Genomic DNA, 13555 nt, shown 5'->3' with positions numbered 1-13555 from the left:
GGGTGTGCCCTGGCCTCTCTCTATCTGCCCAGGCCCTCCAACCCACACTGGCCTTTTACCCAACCTCCTCCTAGGGCCAAACTCAATCCTGCCTCTCAATTTCTGCTGCCTTCCCCAACACACTGCTCCCCAAAATGAGCAGGGCTGGCTCTCTGTTATCATGCTGGTGCCAGCAGCAATGCCACCCCACTGACATAATTCTGAGTCCCAACCTAGCCACTCCAGCTGTCCTTGCCACACCTGGCCTGTTTGGGCTCTGGCTCTTGCTCTTTTCATTCATGTTCATGTGTTTTGAGGTTTTGTGTTTCTCCCACTGCAGAACTGCAGCTGGAGCAGGGTAGAGCTCATGAGGGTGACATTCTGAGCCACATCCAGTCCCATCAGGACTGTTAACTGGGGTGACTGCTGGAACACAGTGATGAGAGAACACATGGGAGGTGGTTGGACCCACCTTGCCTCTGAGGGGCTTCCTTTCAGGACAGGAGTGCTAGGGATGGGATCCCCTGGCGTGGGATGCTTTGGACAAGGCGTGACCATGGGCTCTCTTTCCTGGCAAAATGGCTCCACTGAGCATGGAGAGCACTGTCATTCCTGGTGGCTAACAACAGCTCTGGACCCCAGTAAGGACCCCCACTCAAGACCTACCCCTGAGTGTGCGTGTCCTCAAGGAAATGAGGTCTCCTGATCCCAGGTGCAAAGGGGTAAGTCCTCTAACTCCAGGGGCCAAGAAGGGACTTCTGAGTTTCCCTTGTCCTTCTTTCCCTCTGCTGAACCCACGGTGTCCTCACACTAACCACAGTTAGGACTCTGGCCTCATTCCACAATGAGGATCATTAGGCTCCATAAAGGACAGTCTCTAAGATGCTCAGTGGTTAAGTGCCCCTGGGTTCAATCCCTAGTACCAAAAAAAAAAAAAAAAAAAAAATATAGGAGAGAGAGAGAGAGAGACAGAGACGTGTCCCCAAAATAGAAGACTCTAGAACACCACTGACCAGTGGGTGGGCTTGCCTTTCACCTTCACAGACCTTGTGGTAAGGCCATCCTTGGGCATGCATCTTTGTGTCCTCACACGAGTGTGAGTGTTGGGTGCTCTCGTAGAGGTGAGCAAAGGTAAATGGGTTCATGATTTGGATTGATAGTGACAACTTGCTCTCACAAACATGCTCTCGTATGGATTCCAAATGACATGTGTGATGTATCTGTTTCTCTGCTCACAGATGGATTTATTCACTGTTTCCATTCTCCCTAGATCTGATAGATGAGAAAATAGCACCATGCTATTTTGACATGCATTGCTTTAGTTGCTCATGAGGCTGAGCATCTTTTCCATGTGATTTTGGCCATTTATGCATATTTCCAGTAACATCCGTGGTTCTATTTCTCTATTACCTTCACTTTTATTATTAGCGTTATTGTTTTTGGTACCAGAGATCCCAGGGGTGCTTAATAATGGAGCCACATCCTCAGCCTTTTCATATTTTATTTTGAGACAGGGTCTTGCTAAGTTGCTCAGGCCTCACTAAGTTGCTGAGAGTGGCTTTACACTTGGAATCCTCCTGCCTCAGCCTCCTGAGCTGCTGGGATTTTAGTCGTGTGCCTGCATGCCCAGCTGGTACTTTTACTTTTGATATGATTTGTAGGACTCTTTGGCCTATTAAGGAGACAGGTCTGTGTTAATGTATGCATAAGACAATGACTTTTCCTTATCTGTCACTTTCCCCTCTCCCCAGTCTTTTTTTTTTTTGGGGGGGGGGGTGTGCGGCTATACACAAGTTTAAATTTATTATATAGTCAGACTTGTTGATCTTTTTATAGTTTCTAGGTTTCACATCATGCTTAGGAAGCCCTTTTCCTGCCCAACTTTCTGCCTTGTTACCTTTATGGGTTTTTGTTTGTTTTAGTACCTTTGCAGTTAATTTTGGCGTAAAGAACAGGTAAAGATCCAACTTCAATTCTCCTTCACTAGGTAAATGTCCTGGGAGGTCCAGGGGGGTCCACCTGGCTGTGCCTTAATCTCTCCACCAACTACCCAGGCTTCTCTGGCGGACCGGCCGAGCAGCGATCCCTTCCCACTCACTCCCCTAAGCTGCGTGGCTCTGAGCTGGAGAGGCCACCATCCTTGGGAACACCGCTGCCCTTCTGTGGGACCTTGGGTGCGTCTAGCGCTCCATGCCCCTTGCTTCTGCGACTTTGGGCGCCCCCTGGTGTCCAGCGCCTCCCACCCTAGGTGGTCTACTATGCGTTTGCTGTCATCAGGATGGAACTGTTCTGTGACAGAATCCGGTCCTTTGACTCAAGTTTCACTGATGCACTGTTGTGTGGCGACCCGCCCTTGAAGGGGTGGCATTGGCTGGGACAGGCACTGCAAGAACAGCTTCAGTGATCTGGCCGCTTCCTCCATGCTGCTGGAGGAGCTCACGGTGGTGAACCAGTGGCACGATCGCCTTTCTGGGGAGCTGGTGGTCTGGGCGCCTGCCCCCGGGGCGGCGTGTCCTGCTTAGTGACCTTGGGGTGCAGGAGGGCACCCTGAGCTCGGGCATCTGCAGTTTCCGAGCGCTGCTTCCTTAGCTGCCTGCTCATTGCAGGTGGCTTTGCCCTGGTGACCCATCAGGTGGTGAAATTGTACTGCATCCTGTTCCATGTCGTGGTGGTCATCCTCCTCATCAAGTGAGTGTCCCCACAGGGCTCCCTGTGTTACAGCAGCTTAGCCTGCCATAGCCTAACTAACCCAGAGATGGGTTAGTCTGAACATTCCAGAATGAAACAAATGGGAGAGATGCACGGACTTGAAGGACGGGAGGACCAAGGACGCCGGCTCCTTGGATCAGCACAGAGAAGGTTGCACGGAGGCTTTCCAGGTGTGCCGTGTCGTGTAACCTTGCCTGGCTATCCAGCAGCTCTACTTTCGAGAGTCACAGGCCACCCTTGGGCTTTTCTTTGGGGAGAATGAATGTTGACCATTGCCTTAGATCAGATTAAAGCCAGCCGGGAAGGTACTCAAGCAGGAGTCTCTGTATCCTCTGAGTAAAGAGTCTAGTTTCTTAGCTGGAACTCGAATGTGGAGCAGCTGCTCAAGAATGACTAGGAAATGCCTGGGCCTGAGAAAGGTCTCACTCTGGACCAGGAGCTGGGTCCAGCCAAGGTTTGCACCCTCAGGAGGAGCTGGGGTCGAGACTCAGGTGAACGCGCCCCAGCCAGCTCTGTCCTGCTGGGATACCTGCAATGGAGTGAGCCAGAACTCTGTGCCCTCCCTGCATGGACCTGTCACTTTCCTCTCAGGTGCCCTCTGGACTCAGGGCTTCTTTCCTGGTGCTGATTAGCTACATGAAATCCAGACCACTGATTACAACTAAAGGAAGGTTTTTTTTTGTTGTTGTACCAGGCATATGTACAAAAAGCAAAACAATACCTACTAACTGAAATGATTAAAATGACTAGCTCTGTTGAGATTTGTCCCACCCTGGGGACAAGCCGTTGCTAGGAAATCAGATTGAGAAGTTTAATTTAAAGGAAGCCCTTGGATTAGATCACAGACCAGACAGGCAACAGCAGACACGCTGTTGGTGTCACATGGGGCTGTTTCTGAGTGTGATCCAAGTTAAAGAGCCAGGAATAGAATATGGGCTGGCAATGACACTGGCCATGCCAACCGGGGCCTGGAAGCTGAAGCCATGTGGTCCTCCCCATCCAGGGCCTAAGGCCCCTGCAGCTGCCTCCCACAGATGAACACGTGCAGTTTCTAGCTGACAGAACTGCACTCTTAGCCTGTTCAGTCTTGGTTTCCTTTGAAAACAGCCATTTTCAAAAGGAACAAAATCCTGTCAATCTGGCTTTACGGATGCTCAGTTGTTTAGACACTTCAAGAGGAAGTTTGGTATTGGTTTCCCTGCTGAGGTCTGACTCTGGGTCATTTTCAGTTTCCAAGTTTGGTATGTGTATGTGTGTAACTGGTCATGTAGGTTACAATCTTTATTTTCAAAATATAATGGCATTTTGGGGTCCCTAACCTAGCAATTTATCCTACAGATATAGTGGCACTCACACTCATTGTTTTGTAGTAAAAAACTGTGAAACCAACTAAGTGTCTCTAAATTGGAGATTGGTTCAATAAATAACAACCCGTTCCTGCAGGGGAATGAGGTATAGCTGGGCCAATAAAGATGGAAATGGGCAAGAAAACTGTAAAGTAATGATATACTTCATATTTGCTTACAAAAAGAACAGATAGATACTCAGCACCTCAAAAGCATCTTACCTCAAGCCAGTATCATGAAGTGAATGGATATGCACTGGAAAAGCTGCCCCTAGAACAGGGGACAAGGATGTTGTGTGTCACCAGTAACCTCTTTCTCAAGGTATCATCAATGACAAGGAAAACCACAAACAAAAATTAGAACAATATAAAATAAGAATTGTTTTCATAAGGATGATTATTTGAAAACTTCAAAAGAATTAATTGAAAATCCTGTTTATAGAAATCAGTAGGCTTCATATATTCAAATTACCAATTGGAAAAAATAGGGGGAAAATGATATGACTTAAATAGTAACCAGAAAAGTTTAGTCCCAAATGCTCAAATTAGTACTAATTAAAAAAAAAAAAAAAGGAACATTTTTGTGTTTTTCAGTTGAGTACAACATTTAAGACAAAGTCAAAAGCCATTTAAGACTATGAGTCTGAGTATAAAGCAAAACTTTTTAAAAAATTCTTCACAGCAGGAGAAATATTTACTAGTCCAGAGAGATGACACATTGGGACAAATATGTGTGCCTCATATACAAAGGACTCAGATAAACGAACAAGCGGAGCGCAAAGTGGGTGGAAGACAGAGAACACAGAAGAGCACACACGTGCTATAACACATGTACATGCACTTGGTCTACCCATCAGAGAAATGCCAAGGAGAGTGCCAGCAGGTATGGTCTCTCACCTGCCAACTGGCAAAGGCCAGAGCCCCATCTATGCTGTCAGGGAAGGTGGGAAAAGGACATTCACAGTCTGGGGAAAACCCTGGGGGGCTACCAGCAGACACAGATTCAAAATTTTAAGTGCACTCACCTTTGACCCAGCAATTTTGCTTCTAGGAATGCATACTACAGATATGCCACAATCAAATATCACACAGCCACTAAAAAGTATGAGGCCATTCTATAGTTACATTCCTGATCGGATATTAAGTGAAAGAAAGCAAAATGATGCTAGTTCTGTTTAAAAAATGCAGTTTATAGAACCAATTTTAGAGATTCACACATACAAAAAATGGGCCATGGTTGCCTCCGGAGTCGGGGTCATGGGAGCTGAGAGGGGTGGGAGGAAGCAATTCCCCTGTGCTCCTGGATGGTGTCGCTTCAGATTTGTTTTTCATGGTGCTAAGAACACAAAGGGAGGGTGGAGGAAGCCCAGGGGGGTTACAGGCCCTCCCAGGTCCTGGCCAGGAAAGGCTAAGTTGGTCCAGTGGTCTATACAGCTCATGAGAATTCTTTTCAAGATCTGAGATTTTTTCCATTGATGGTACTTTGAAATAATAGGATTAGAATGCATAATTCATAGATAGCAAACAAAAATGCACCATAAAGGACATGAATGTTTGTCTGCCAAGAGGGCCGGCAGGTCTGCCCCATAGGGCTTGCCACTTTTTCTATTCTGCTGGAAAATTTAATAAAAATTAAGTCACATGGATGTATTTCGTGAACTTTATTTTTAACAAACATTTATATCAACAATACATCTGGAAGAACATCAAGGTTCAAAGAAAGAGAATAGTATTTACAAAATGATTTCTGGGAAAGTGTCCACAGTTAATTTTATTTTCTCAAACGCTTATATTCCAAGAGCAGCACAATGAGCCTGTTTCGCAGGGTCTTGATTTTGTTGGAATAGTGCTGTTGAAACAGACTCTTCAGCTTTTGCCTTAGCAAATCCAAAGGTGGAAGGTGATGGCAGTCTGGGATATTCAACATGGTGTGAAAAAACTCATCCCACACGTCCAGATGAGGAAGCCTGCAGAGAGAAAGAACCGGCCACGGATGGAAAGCAGCCTGCTCTGACCCTGACTGCCGCAGGTGGGTGGTGAAACAGAACTCTCACCTAATAGCACTTGGCCATCAGGAGTGGACACATCCAATCTATCCCACATTAGAGAAATTAAAGTTCCAATTAATTGTCTCAACACACCTGTGCCGCAGTCCGGCTGCAGCAAACTAACGGGGGCGGGGGGGGGGGGTGGTGTGACGAGCAACTTGTGTACCTTGATACAGCAGGAGTGGGAGCCGTTTATTGCAGGACAGGAGCAGTATTTATACATTCCACACAGCTTATCTAATTAGCATAAACTAGATACATCAGTCAACCAATAAGGAATCTCCACACTTAATGGCTCCCTGGTGTTACTTCACAAACCACTCCCTCTGGCATTTTGCCAGGCACCATCCAGACTTGTTTACAGACTCTAACACACCTGGCTCCCAAAAAAGGATTTAAGATAAGCAGTCTTAGCAATAACTCTTCAGTGAAAAAAAATCTATTTTATTTTTTAAAGGAAATCTATCTGTGCTGGGTGTTGTGTGTGCATGGAATCCCAGGGGCTGGGAAGCCTAAAGCAAGAGGATCATGAGTTAGAGGGTGGTCTGGGTAACATAGTGCTACCTTTCCTCATTAAAAAAAAAGATCCATTTGCTTTTGGCTCCTGTGTCTACCATACTGTCAGCATCTTGTGATCTGGACACATAGTTCTAAGGAGCCCAACTGCACATGTGCCAGGACTAGGTGGACAGGCCGCCCTGCTCAGGAGAGAGCTGACTGAAGAGCTCCGGCTACTCTAGTGGTTAAAGTCAACTATAGGAGCTACAGAGCACAGAAAAATGGCAGCAGGGCCATGCAGAGGGCTGGCTTTAGGCTTTCCTTTACACTAGCGGCCAGAGGTGGAGACCTTCTGGATGACCATCTGGTTCTTCCATTATGAGCAAGAGGAAGCATAAAGCACTTGTCAGATATAATGCCTCATTATGCAGAATAAGACATAGCAGTTACCAAGTTTTCTCCAGGGACTGAACCTAAGCTTCACTATGTATGGCACAGGCATTTTATAAAATTACTGCCAATTTTCTTTTTCTGTTTTGGAACTGCGTAGGGAAGGCCAGGGGAATCGCAGTTGAAATTATTCCCAGAAGGTATATATGCACATAAGATTCCATTTGGCTGCGCACAGAGGATGAGTTCACTTTTCTGTATGTTTTAAATATATATCAAAAAAGTTAAGAGAAGAAAGTGTAACTGGGCAAGGAACAAGCATGTAACAAATACTTCCTACGTATTTCCTTGGCTTCTTACAGGAAAGATCTGAGGAAGGCAGGATGAGTATTATTTGCATCTCCACACACAAGAAAACAAGCAAGCACAGCCCTGAGGCTCTGGGACACCTGCCTGGGCGGGATGCCTGTCACCACCCAGGAGCTCCCAGGGGTTCTGTGGACTACTGGCTAAGTGGGAAGCCCTGTGACCACTCCCTGCCCAGGGCCAGCCTTGTGCTGTGCCCACACTGCCTAAGGGATCCCCTTCTGCCAGATGGAACCTGTTACTACCCTAGTTATTCTCTTCCCGCTGTAGCCCGATGCCGACACCTACCTTCTGAAAAGACCTTCAGGCTTCCAGACTCCTCCCTCGTTCTTCACCCTCATGTAGGTCCCCAGAAGCATGCAGTACACGGTGGCTGCCACTCCAAAGTAATCCACCTGGCAAGAAAGCGAGATTCCATGACTCATGGCGATGCACACGTGATCCCATCACCATGTGCTAACATAAGCAGCAAGCTAAGTCACAGGAGTTTATCTTTGAAGAATTCTGGAAGTTGATTTCTGGTGGCTGGGGATTCAAGAAGCAGGAATGCTGCTTCTCAGTGAGGTGAGCAAGAGGTATTTCACTAAAATTCAATGCCAGACAGTCCTAGTGACTAAGAGACTCAAAAATTCAGGTACACTGAACAGAGAGACAGCACTGGAGCTGAGCTGGTTGCAGCAGTGGTGGTGGTTCACCAGATGGAGGGAGAACACAGAGAAATACAACAGGGAGGTGTGCTGTGAGAAAACCTGAGATCAGAAAAGCAGCCTGCACTGAGCTGATGTGGAGGTGATGGAAAGTGCTCTCTGTTTCTCAAACAGCCACGGGGAGCTGAGGCGGGGAGCCTTGAGCCTCCAGCTGCAGTTCCTGCTGCTGAACAGGGAGAGCAGCGCCAACACTGCCACGCTCTCAGGTGAGCGCCCATCTAGGGTCTTCCTAGCAGAACATGAGGGAAATGGACACCAGGAATGTACCCAGGGGGATCCACATCAGAAAAGCGAAGGAGAGCCGAACTCATCTTCTCTGTGTGTCTGGTGCTCACATGACCAGCTGAGGAGGGTCGGGACTCGGAAAGGGTGTATGTGAAGACGCCGAGGGATTAAGCCTGGGCAGTCGTGTTCACGGGCGAGAGAGAGAGAGAGAGAGAGAGAGAGAGAGAGAGAGAGAGAGAGAGAATGTGTGTGTGTGTGTGGGTGTGTATGTGGGGTGTGTGTGTGGAGGAGGGGTGGCTCCCCTTCCTCAAGAGTAGAATTTTTGTGAGGCTCCTGAGATTCAGATCCCTTGACAGAGCTGGGCAACTGCCATGCATTAGCAAACACTACCAAACAAAGTCCCCAAGGCCCTATTAGATCTAATCCACTGGGCCCCTCATAGAACTCTGCGGTAGCACCCCTAGAGTACCGGGCCTGTGCAGACAGACTCCAGGTGACAGCACCCTACCTCCCGCTGGGGAGAAGGGAGCTGAGAACGGCTTCAGCCAGCTTTAGTCTAGGCCACTCCAACCAGCCGCTCAGGAGCAACACCAAAGGTGTAAGGAGTTAACAATCCCAGGAGCTGCTGGCCCTCTGTGTCATAGCCCAAGAAGAAACAAACACGGGTGGGCACAGCAGTGACCACACATTTTTGTTGACTATTTTGATCACCTCAGTGGAGATGATTCCTTCTTCTTCTTCTTCTTTTTTTAAATTAAGAATCTTTTCTCTTTTTGGGGAGTGTGAGAGAGTTCTTGATGTGCTGATTGGTTCATGGACATACACACATATTTCTTTCTTTCTGTTTTCTTCTCATTTTCAGCATGTTTTTAATGTTATTTTTCCTTGCCTTTTGAGGATTAGGGCTTGGGGTTCGTATATTTTGGTTTTGTTTCCTTTTCATTGGTTTCTTTCTCTCTTCTGCCGACAGTCAAATTCTCTTGTTTTCTTTCTCTTCCTTCCTTAAAACCATCACCTGCTACATCTCTTCTTCTTTCTGTGTTCACTTTTTTGAATTATAAACACTTTGACCTTCCTATCATGTTTTCTTTTCTCTTAATTAACTGTATTTTACCAAATTTAGCACTAATTGGTTTATATAACTCCTTTCCCACCATTAATGCTGTTGTAATGATTACTGCTGTGGATGGCATAATTGGCACCTGTTGTTTGTTTTATTGCCAGATATAGTTCATGGCTACTTATTTGTTTGGCAATAGACCACACCATTGTTTTTTGTGGTAATTGACATTAAATGTCATAGTAGATATTTATTTTAACAGAAACAGATATCTACTTTAATGCTGTCTGTTGTTTGCATCAGTTGTTACTATTGTTTGTTTTACCCTATTCTGAGAGATGCTGGGAATCTACAAGGCACTACAAGATTCTGCTGCTGAACTCAATTTGGCGACAAGACAGCACACCTTGCTCCATGCACATGACGAACATCAGCTATACTTTAACACAAAGAACAGAAGAAATAAAAACTCAAACTAATGATCAGGCTCCGAATAGAAATGGCCAGGGGTGGTCCTTCATGTCCCACTACAGATATCCACTGCTATACCAAAAAAGAGAATTAACACAGAGTCTGTGGATACCACATCTACAAGGGTGTCTCAGTCTAGATAACTTGAGGACACTTTGGCAAGTAAAGACTGAGCCCTAAAAAGGCCTATATGTAAGAGTAGCAGAGAAATCCACCCCAACAGATGTAAAAAACCCAACTCAGGAATACAAGAAAAATGAAAAAACAACATAACATGATACATCCTAAAGTTCATAATTCACCAGCGACTTACTCCAAAGGTACTGAAGTGGATGAAATATCAGATAAAGAATTCAAAAGAATGGTTATAAAAATGACCAATGACTTCCAAGAGAACACAGAAAAAACAGAATGAATTAAGGAAATTAGTACAGGATATGAATGAGAAATTCAACAAAGAGAGATAATAAAAAAGAATTAAACAGAAATCTTAGAAATAAATACATAATAAATCAAATAAACTGTCCAGCTAAAAATCTCTCTAACAGAGTAGAAAATTCTAAGGATAGACTCTTAGAGCTGGAAGACAAAGTGGCTAGTCTTAAACATTCAGATAGTATTAAAGAAAATACATACTCACATTCAGAATAGACAACATTAAGAGACCAAATTTAAGAATCACTGGAATTGAAGACGGTTGTGAGAATCCGGCTAATAGGATGGATAATCTTTTCAGGGAAATTATTATATTAGAAAAATTTCCAAACCTTGAGAATGAGATAGACATCCAGATATAGGAGGCATTCAGAACCCAAATAGACATGACTGAAAAAGAACCTATCCATGCCATAATATAATTAAAATGACTAACACAGAGAACAAGGATAAAATTGTAAAAGTCTCAAGAAAAAAAAAATCAGGTCATATTTAGAGGTAAGCCAATCAGAATCACTTCTAATTTTTTAACAAACTCTAAAAGCCATAAGGTCTTGGAATGATGTGGACTAAGTTCGGAAAGAAATTAAATGTCAACAAGATTGTTAGAACCAGCAATACTATCCCTCAAAATTGAAAGAGAAATAAAAACCTTCCAAGATAAGCAGAAACTAGAAGAATTCAATACTACTAAACCGGTAATACAAATACTCCACAGAATAACCAAACCCCAGAGCTCACAATTAAACAAATCTCATTGGAAGGGTAGCTAAGCAAATGAGAAACAGGATCAAATTAAACATTATAAATAAATCAAAATGGCAGGAATTAATAAACATCTCTTTATAATAATATTGAATGTAAATGGTCTTAACTCTTCAATTAAAAGACATAGCTGGCAGAATGGATTAAAAAGCAAGACTCAATTATATGTTGTTTGGAAGAGACACACCTTATAGGCAAAGACAGGCTGAAAGTAAACAACAAAATTGATATACCATGTGCATGGAGCCTGAAAATAAATAGGAGTAGCTACTCTATATCTAACAAAGCAGACTTCAAACCAAAATTAATCAGAAGAGACAAAGAAGGTTCATATTGTTAAAGGGACAATTCAGCAAGAAGATATAACAGTAACAAATATTTATGCTCCAAATTGGGTGCAACTAATTACATAAAAGAGATACTACTCAAAGCCTTAGTAAGACCCCAGTACAGTAACACTGGGTGATCTCAACACATTCTCTCACCATTAGATGGGTCATCCAGACATAGACTCAGTATAGACTCTTAGGACCTGAAAGATACTATAAATCAAATGGACTGAACAGAGATCTATAGAGTATTTTGTCCAACATCAGATGAATATTTTTGACCATGGTTCATGGAACCTCCTCCAAAGTAGATCATATTTTAGGTCACAAAGCATCTCTTAGAAAAAAAAAAAAAAAATTTAAAAATTCTTAAATAAGAATAGTGATAAAACAACAACCTGTGGAATACTATGAAGGCAGTTTTAAGAGGAAAATTTAAAACCAGCCTAATGATATATCTTAAAGCCCTTGAAAAATAAGAATGAACCAATTCCAAAACGTGTAGGAGAAAACAAATAAAATCAGAGCCAAATCAATTAACTTGAGAATTAAAAAAAAAAAAAATTTAGAAAGGATCCATGAAACAAAAATTTGGTTCTTTGAAAAGATAAACAAGATTGATAAGCCCTTAGCCAAATGAACCAAAAGAAAAAAGAGAGAGGACACAAATTCACAAAATTAAAGATAAAAAAAGAGAAATCACCACACATGTCAAGAAATCCAGTGGATCATTAGGGACTATTTTGAAAACTTCTCCTCCAATAAATTGTAAAACCTAGAAGAAATGGATACATTTCTAGACAAATATGATCTGCTAAAACTGAATCAAGAGGATATAGAAAACCTAGACCTGCCAATAACTTGTGATGATAAAGAGCAGTAATAAAGTCTTTCAACAAACAAAAGTCCAGGACCAGACAGATTCTCAGCTCAATTCTACCAGACCTTGAAAGAACTAATGCCAATGCTCCTCAAATTATTCTATGAAACAGAAAGGGACAGAACGTTTCCAAATTCATTCTATAAAGCCAGTATCACACTCATACCAAAACCAGATAAAGACATATCAAGGAAAGAAAAGTGCTAATCCTTCCATGGGGAGTCCGTGGCTACTCTCTGAATATACTGTAAGACCTTTGGATGGTGCTCCCCTTCCCCTGCACCCCAGGAGATGCCAGAACAGCATGTGGTCTGATATACTAGACCTGACTCCCGACCTTTCCCCTCTATCACGGGCTTCTGGAAGCCACAGTCCTCACTTGGTAACCAGGCATCTGGTTTTATTAATCCAGGTTCAAAACTTTACATTTATCCTATTAAGTATTCTTTATATTTGTCATCTGTATTCTAATTTGGTGAAATTTCTGAAGCCTTTTAGGATAATAATGATCCATTTCTAACACTGTTTGAATCAGGTCCTGCACCTGAGTTTCTGTGCCACTCTCACTGTCAGAACCACCTGCCCACTTGCAAGACTTGCGGCTGATTCCCCTGGGGGCAGTGGGGTGTGTCTCTCTATTAACCATGGCCATAAAGAAAACCATTTGCTCTGTTTTTATCTCCCAATCCAAGCTGGCTTCATGTGGCAGACTTTCGTTCTGAAGGGTTCACAGATCATTAAATACCTTTCCTAGGGTCAAACTCAGAACATATCTGCTTTCCTTCTTGTGAATAATAAGAAAAGTGTACTCTTCAGGAACAAAATTTCATCCCTCCCTTCCCCTGAGCCTTAAGTCCCATCTCTCCTTTACTACCTTCTCTCTCTTTGAGTGCTACAGAGTCAACCCAGGACCTCATGCTTACTGGGCAAGTGCTCTACTTCTAAGCCACATTCCTGGCCCCCATCTCTTCTTCAACTGTGTCCAAGAGACCAGTTCAAACTAACGAGATTCCAAATTCATTTTGAAAATCTGGTAGGTACAACAGAGGAAAATTTTCCAAACCTCTTACTTTAGGGTCCGTACCTGGTAGTTCCATGGTTTGTTACTGAGCATCTCAGTACACTGGAAGCCAGATGTTTCACATTTTGCTGTAAAGGCAGTTCCTTTTGGAAAAAGTTTCATATCTATACTCTGACCCAGGTCAATAAGTGCCAAACCAGTAGACAAATCGCCATCTTCATCGTTCTGTTCCAAAAACCTAGATTAAATACAATTCAGGGCAGGAAATGAGCACAAATGACAAAGGGCTGCTAGATGTTCAGGAAAGAACCCTGTTCAGAGGTCCAC

At 43.6% G+C, this 13555-nt stretch overlaps 1 protein-coding gene across 1 annotated transcript in view; it reads right to left on the bottom strand.

Annotated features, from left to right (window-relative positions):
• Positions 1-5723: 5723 nt before the first annotated feature.
• The window catches only part of Bub1 (BUB1 mitotic checkpoint serine/threonine kinase), a 49886-nt gene continuing 42054 nt past the window's right edge, over positions 5724-13555 (bottom strand). The window contains exons 23-25 of the mRNA XM_027952068.2: positions 13292-13466; positions 7624-7730; positions 5724-6000 (exon numbers count right to left, since the gene is read on the bottom strand). Coding sequence (XP_027807869.1) covers positions 5805-6000; positions 7624-7730; positions 13292-13466 — 478 coding nt within the window. The 3' untranslated portion in view covers positions 5724-5804. The remainder of the gene's footprint in view (positions 6001-7623; positions 7731-13291; positions 13467-13555) is intronic.

Source organism: Marmota flaviventris, chromosome 14 (genome assembly GCF_047511675.1).
Source record: "Marmota flaviventris isolate mMarFla1 chromosome 14, mMarFla1.hap1, whole genome shotgun sequence".
NCBI lineage: Eukaryota > Metazoa > Chordata > Mammalia > Rodentia > Sciuridae > Marmota > Marmota flaviventris.
Note: the sequence above shows the minus strand (reverse complement) of the source record. Positions and strands in the feature narration are given on the sequence as shown.